The sequence below is a fragment of the Cyprinodon variegatus genome, unplaced genomic scaffold, assembly GCF_000732505.1.
Source record: "Cyprinodon variegatus isolate N-32 unplaced genomic scaffold, C_variegatus-1.0 Scaffold610, whole genome shotgun sequence".
Classification (NCBI taxonomy): Eukaryota; Metazoa; Chordata; class Actinopteri; order Cyprinodontiformes; family Cyprinodontidae; genus Cyprinodon; species Cyprinodon variegatus.
In genome coordinates this window covers 484,013-490,062 of record NW_015151063.1, presented here as the reverse complement: position 1 = coordinate 490,062, position 6,050 = coordinate 484,013, and the positions used below count along the sequence as shown (strand labels likewise).

At 33.4% G+C, this 6,050-nt stretch overlaps 1 protein-coding gene across 2 annotated transcripts in view; it reads left to right on the top strand.

Annotated features, from left to right (window-relative positions):
* The first annotated feature begins 2,793 nt into the window (after positions 1-2,793).
* Positions 2,794-6,050, top strand: part of LOC107096276 (choline kinase alpha-like) — a 32,291-nt gene continuing 29,034 nt past the window's right edge. The window contains exons 1-2 of one of the 2 annotated variants that reach the window (XM_015392857.1): positions 2,794-3,300; positions 5,142-5,250. In XM_015392857.1, coding sequence (XP_015248343.1) covers positions 3,065-3,300; positions 5,142-5,250 — 345 coding nt within the window. In that variant the 5' untranslated portion in view covers positions 2,794-3,064. The remainder of the gene's footprint in view (positions 3,301-5,141; positions 5,251-6,050) is intronic. The other variant, XM_015392858.1, reaches the window with a different exon arrangement.

The following is a 6,050-nucleotide window of genomic DNA, read 5'->3' as shown; positions in this document are numbered from 1 at the left end:
TGGTGGTTCTAGACCAAATGTACCAGGGGGCCAGGAGGGGGCCAGCATCTTTTCATGGGGCACAGAAAAGCATGAAATAAGAAACAGGACGAGGGATTCAAATACATTAAGAGAGCTGCATGAAGGGACATTTCTATTCAATTAGGTTTAATTAAAATTCTGTCTTATTAGGTCAACGTACACTCACAATTTAGTAATTTTACATATTTTTGACTTAATTTAAGTTAAAATTACAGTTTTCTATAAAGAACTCAAGAACATCTGATAAATTCAGCTGTAAAAATTAGAGTATTTTATTTATTTATTTTTTGTTTTGAAAAATACATTAAGTAGATAAATACTGGGATCCTATTTCAATACCACTGAAGCTATAACCTGATTGTTTAAAAAAATAAAATAAAATAAAAAATAAAAAAGTGAAACACAATTTGTAAAGAAAAAACATGAAATAGATCCAAAGGACCTATCAGTAACTATGTCTGTTCCTGCACAGATCATCATTAGAATTTCTTTGAGTATTATGTCTTCAGTACAGGGGCCAGGACATGATCTACAGGGGCACTGGCCCCCGTTGGCCCCTGTCTAGAACCACCCATGCACTCAGTAGAAAGATACAACTTTTCGTGACCTCAAAGTGTTTTTACCAAGAAAGGGGGAAACGTGCATAAAGAGAGCTTAGGCAGGGCGCCCTCTACTTTAGAAATATAATAAATAATAAAAGTTGCTCTTAAGCAGTAAACATCCTTCATATCAGCTCTGTTTTGGTTTATCTGTGCGCAGGTGTGAAATAATTAATAATCTTACAGAACCGCATGGGTTTTTATGATGCTGGAAGGTTTAAGGGTCTTTTCGCACTACGTGAGAGACCAGACAGAAATGCGACACGTTTGTGTTGTGTTCAAAGACTCCTTAAAAAAGTCCGAAAAAACAGAGCGCTCTTTCGAGTCTGCAAAAGAAGTAAAAATCGTAACGTGTTTTAGTGACTAAATAAATAGAAATGTCTGATAATGAACAAAACTATAAATCCTGGTTGTTTACTAGAGACTGTAATATCTGAGTTTTGTTTTAAAGTGCATAATTTTTTTTTCTGTTTAGGACTTATTCTTTGGCTTTAAAAATTGGTGGTAAATAAACTATTAAGACAAATGATTCCTGGATCCTCGTGCTTTTAAAAACCTTTGATCTATTTCAAATCATCTATGCTAAAAATAGTTAGAGAGGTTGAAGCTCCAGACATCAGTTCATATTTGTAAAGAAACTGTTATTGTTCATTGGATTGAACAGAAAATGCCCAATGATCCATTTTTATTTAGTTTGATATCATTATAACCTTTGGCATTATCAAATACAAACAATCACACATCAAACAAAGTTGTTTTTTAAGCCATATTCACGTTTATCAGACTTTGTTTATTTTCTTGCTTGTGATGAGTCTATCTTGTTTGTTTAGTTATTTGTGGAATTTCCCAGAGTTCAATGAACTCATCTTTATATATATGACTCAGAACTGTACCTGTGGGTAAAGTCACCTCATACTTTCATTTGTCTAAAACTATAAGTTTAATTTAATAGAAATACGGGCTTGGATGATCCATAACATAATCTTTTTTGTATTTTGAGAAAAACTAACTAATTGCATCTGGACCAAGCAAACCTTATTTCTATGTTGCTCTTCCAAGGCTTAAAAAAATTAAAAATAAATAAAAACAAAAACAAAACTGTGTCCTTTTATCACATTCTAATTGTCTGCTCTCTTCCAACTGCAGAATGTTAATAAAACATTGGGACAATCTTTTAGGTTTGAGCCTGAAAAGCTTCTTTATGTCTTTGCTATCTTAACGTTTAATGGAGCTTTGACATTTTTTATGATATTGATGTTTCAATGAATCTCTAAAAATAATCCTCAGTTTATCCAAAATACTGCAGCTACTGACAAGAAGAAATAGGTAGAATAAGCTGTGAAAGAAACTCAGTGGAATAACAGAAAATATGACAAAGAATGAAGGAAATTTGGTGCTGATGACAAGCAAATATTTTTCCTCGTTATTTATAACAGCATTAATAACAATAGATGGCTGTTTTTTATTTTATTTTATACCAGAGACATAATTAATGGTTGACATACAATCCTTCAAAATCTGAATCTCCCTGAGTAAGATTTAAATTTATGTAACTAAACTTTATAGTCCTTGTTGAATCTTGTTTTTTGTATCAGTCCAAGAACATAAGGCAAGGTTTTGGAAAACTTGGTCAGTCTAACCTAGTGATGTTTAATACCCTCAACTGACTCACTTGATAGAAATGTTTTGAAAAGAAACACCTTTTAAAAATGTCATCTTCCTTTATCTCTTGGTTTCTTGTAACTATGATTTCTAGAGTTAATTTTATAGCATTTGTTCATGTCATTCTTATCATTGATCTTTTTCCAATGAGTCTGTTATATTATTGGTAAACACTTTTAATCTTTTTTTTAACTGAAAGACACTGTAACTCTAAAAAAAAAAAAGGAAACACATATAGAAAATTAAACACTGCATGTCTGTTGGGAAAATGCAATGTAAATATACTTCTGAAGTGGCTTGTTGAATATTTACATATCTTATCATCTTGGCATCATTATTAACACAGAACTTTGAACCTTATTCGAAATGTTGCAAATGTCCGACATTATTTGAACGCGTCACTGGGTATGTTTTGGTTCTGCTCAACCAATCAGAGAACAGAAGGGGCGGGCCTCTCTCCTAAACTTGCCCCGCCCCTTTCAGTTATACTCTGCGCATCTCTCAGCCTCGATTCATTCTCTACCATTGAAAGCTCGCCTTTTGTCGCTAATCTCTGATATTCGCGTTCTTTACTATTTGAAAATCGACACTACAGCTTATATAAATAATAGATAATAAAACATAGAACTATAGGAGTCTGCTTTACATATATAGGCCTATTTTTCGTGAAATAACCAAATTATATCCAACTGCGACACAATCCTAATCGTAAAGACTGCGGGTTTTTTTTTCTTGCTTCTTTATTTTTCTTTAGTATCTTTATATAAAGAAAATAAGGCAACATGAAAACCAATTTCATAAACGGGGTTTCGTCTTCCCCTTCCATGTCCCTCGGCCTCCTGGTGACTGAGAACGCCCTGCACGTCCAGCCGGACACCCAGGAGGACTGCAAGGATGTGGTCCGCCCAGACCAGCCGGACCTGGAGACCAGACGCAAGGCTTTTCTGTGGTGCAGAGAGTTCCTGCACGGAGCCTGGAAAACACTGAGCCAGGAGGACTTCCACATCACCATCATAAGGTTGACATGCGCTTCCTGTTGCTGTGATGCAGGGGCCAGCTTCTCATCCATTGTGTGCATGAATGTAATAATGAGCCACAGCAGCCATGGCATGAAATCATGTTATGCTGCTTAAAAAACACCGAATGCATTTACAGAATAATCAGTTCATCTATAATGAAAATCTATAATGTTGACTTGAATTTGATTGAATTGTGTATCTGTAGTATTTGAGTTTGTCTGCATAACAACCATATGGGAGCAGAAGCAAAAATATCATATATATAGTCCTTTAGTTTTTATATGAGATTAAATATTTAACAAAAATCTAATTATAACTTAACTTCTGAGTTTATGGCCAATTTGATGAAAATGAGCAGATTTTAGTGCATCTAGTTCTCTAAAACAATCTCTTGAACCTGTCTTTCAAATATAAATGTTGCATCTCATATATAGTCCTTCAGTTTTATATGTGATTGAATATTTAACAAAAATCCACTAATTAAAACTTTACTTCTGAGTTTATGACAAATTTTACACCCTTAAACCTGTCCTTCAAATATAAATGTTGCATATCTGATATATACTCCTTTAGCTTTTATATGTGATTAAGTATTTAACATATATATCTCCTAATTTAAACTCTACTTCTGAGTTTATGGCAAATTTTATGAAAATTTTCAGATTTAAGTGCATCTAGTTTTCTAAAACCATCCATTGAATCTTCCCTTCAAATATAAATGTTGCCGTAAAATGATTATTTTTCTGTTTTTTTTATTTTTATTTTTATTATAATATTTATTTTCAGGCTTTGGCCAAATACAGTAAAGTAGCATGCTTTGCAGAAATGTTCATGTTAAGATAAATCTCTTATCTACGCCATGTTTGAATGCAGCCGCTAAGTTCTTTTTTTTGGAAAGGAAATGCAGATGAAGACTTTAGTAAGAAATTTAATCATCTTAATTCTAATATAAAAGTCCTCTAAAGGCCTATAAAGGTAATTACTGTAGTATTTAGTGTTATGTTTTGCTATGTATCTAAAGAAGTGGCAACTATAGAGAGACTAAGGTGTCTTTATATTCTTTAAAAACATTGTTTAAATGTTTAACCTGAAAATAAATGCATATAAACACCTATATACACCACAATTTCCACATGATAAAGGCTTATTTTATCTTTTCTAGAATTTGTTTGGTCGGTCTGAAAGCTGTACTGTTTTATAAACTGAGGAATATGAGCTATATCATTACCAAGCAAAGTAGTTTCTTTATTTATGATTTTTTTAATGAAAACGACCCCTAAATGTTAAACTTTCATTACTTTGTTATTGATAAAGACATCAAATGGTCTAATATAGAGTTTATTATTAAATGGTTTGCCATGTGACACGGTTTGTAGATAAACAGAACAACTTAAGTTTTGTTGTAACATGCATTTACATTTTTATTTTAATCCCCTTTTAGAAGATTCACATGTCAGGCTTTAGCTATTTTTGTCCTAATATGATGAAGATGATCCCCGCTATTTTGTCTACATCCTCAAAGAGGCCTTGACTTGCTGAGACAGGGTTGCACATGTGTATTTAAGCTGAAAACCTCTCTGAACAGACAAACGCCTTCACTACTTCCTGATTTAAAAAAAAGAGCTGCTGCTTTCCCTCTGTCTTACACAGGAAATGTTTGGGTTTCTGTTCTGGATCTTATAAATAGATTCACTGCAACTCAAGAGCCGAAAGTGTTTGAAGTCTTTGCAGTTAAAACATTAGCAGAAATGGCTCAGGGGCATCAACAGAAGCAGAAGAAAACTTTAATATGGGGAACTTTGAGGCACTCACACTTATTGCATGTCTGTTTGTCTTCCAGGGGTGGCCTGAGCAACAAGCTCTTTCTGTGCAGCCTCCCCGACGGCCTGGGAACGGCCGGGGACGAGCCCAGGAGCGTCCTGCTGCGCCTCTATGGGGCCATCCTGCAGGTGGGAGTTGTTTCAGTCTATCAACAATAAGCGAAAAGTAGGCCAGACTCCACGACAGGATGTAAAACTAAGAAAGTAGTTCTCCATCAGTGTTGTTATGGGGTGAGATAACTGGGACTGAAACCTTCTAGGTAGGTGTCTAAATTCTTAAATGTAAGTTAGGAGAAAAATATTAAATCTACAATTTTTATTTGTTTCTTGTTGTCATCTATTAAATATGTTCAATATTATGTCTGTGAGAATTTGAGTTTAGAAGTTACAGGTAAAAAGTTACAATGTTGCAACAAATTTACAATAAAAAAATCTTAGAGAAGGTTTTTCCACTCCTTACCAGCTGGTGGCAGTAGTGGTTGTTTGTCAGGCTGCATTAAATAAGATGAGGAGATGGACGGTTAAAACAAAGCTATTGGTCATAGGTTTTATCTTTCCTAAAATATTGTTTGTGTAAATTTGCGATTTATACTGAAAAGCACACATTTTTGATACGTGTTTGTAAATTTGTAATTTTTATTCTTAAAGTTATGTTCTGTACTCAGAAATTTGTGATCTTTTCTTAATAATATGTGATTCATTCTTATAAATTATGATTTACACTCATACATTTTAGATCCCATCTCTTAAGATTTTGATTAGTTCTTAAAAACTGAAATTTGTTTGATTCTATTCATACATTTTTATTTGTAAATTGATGTCTTGTAGTAAGAAATTGGGGATTTTCTTAGAAATATGTAATTCATTCCTGAAAATCTGTGATTTTTTATCTAGTCAAAAATGTTTTTCACTTTTCATATATATATATA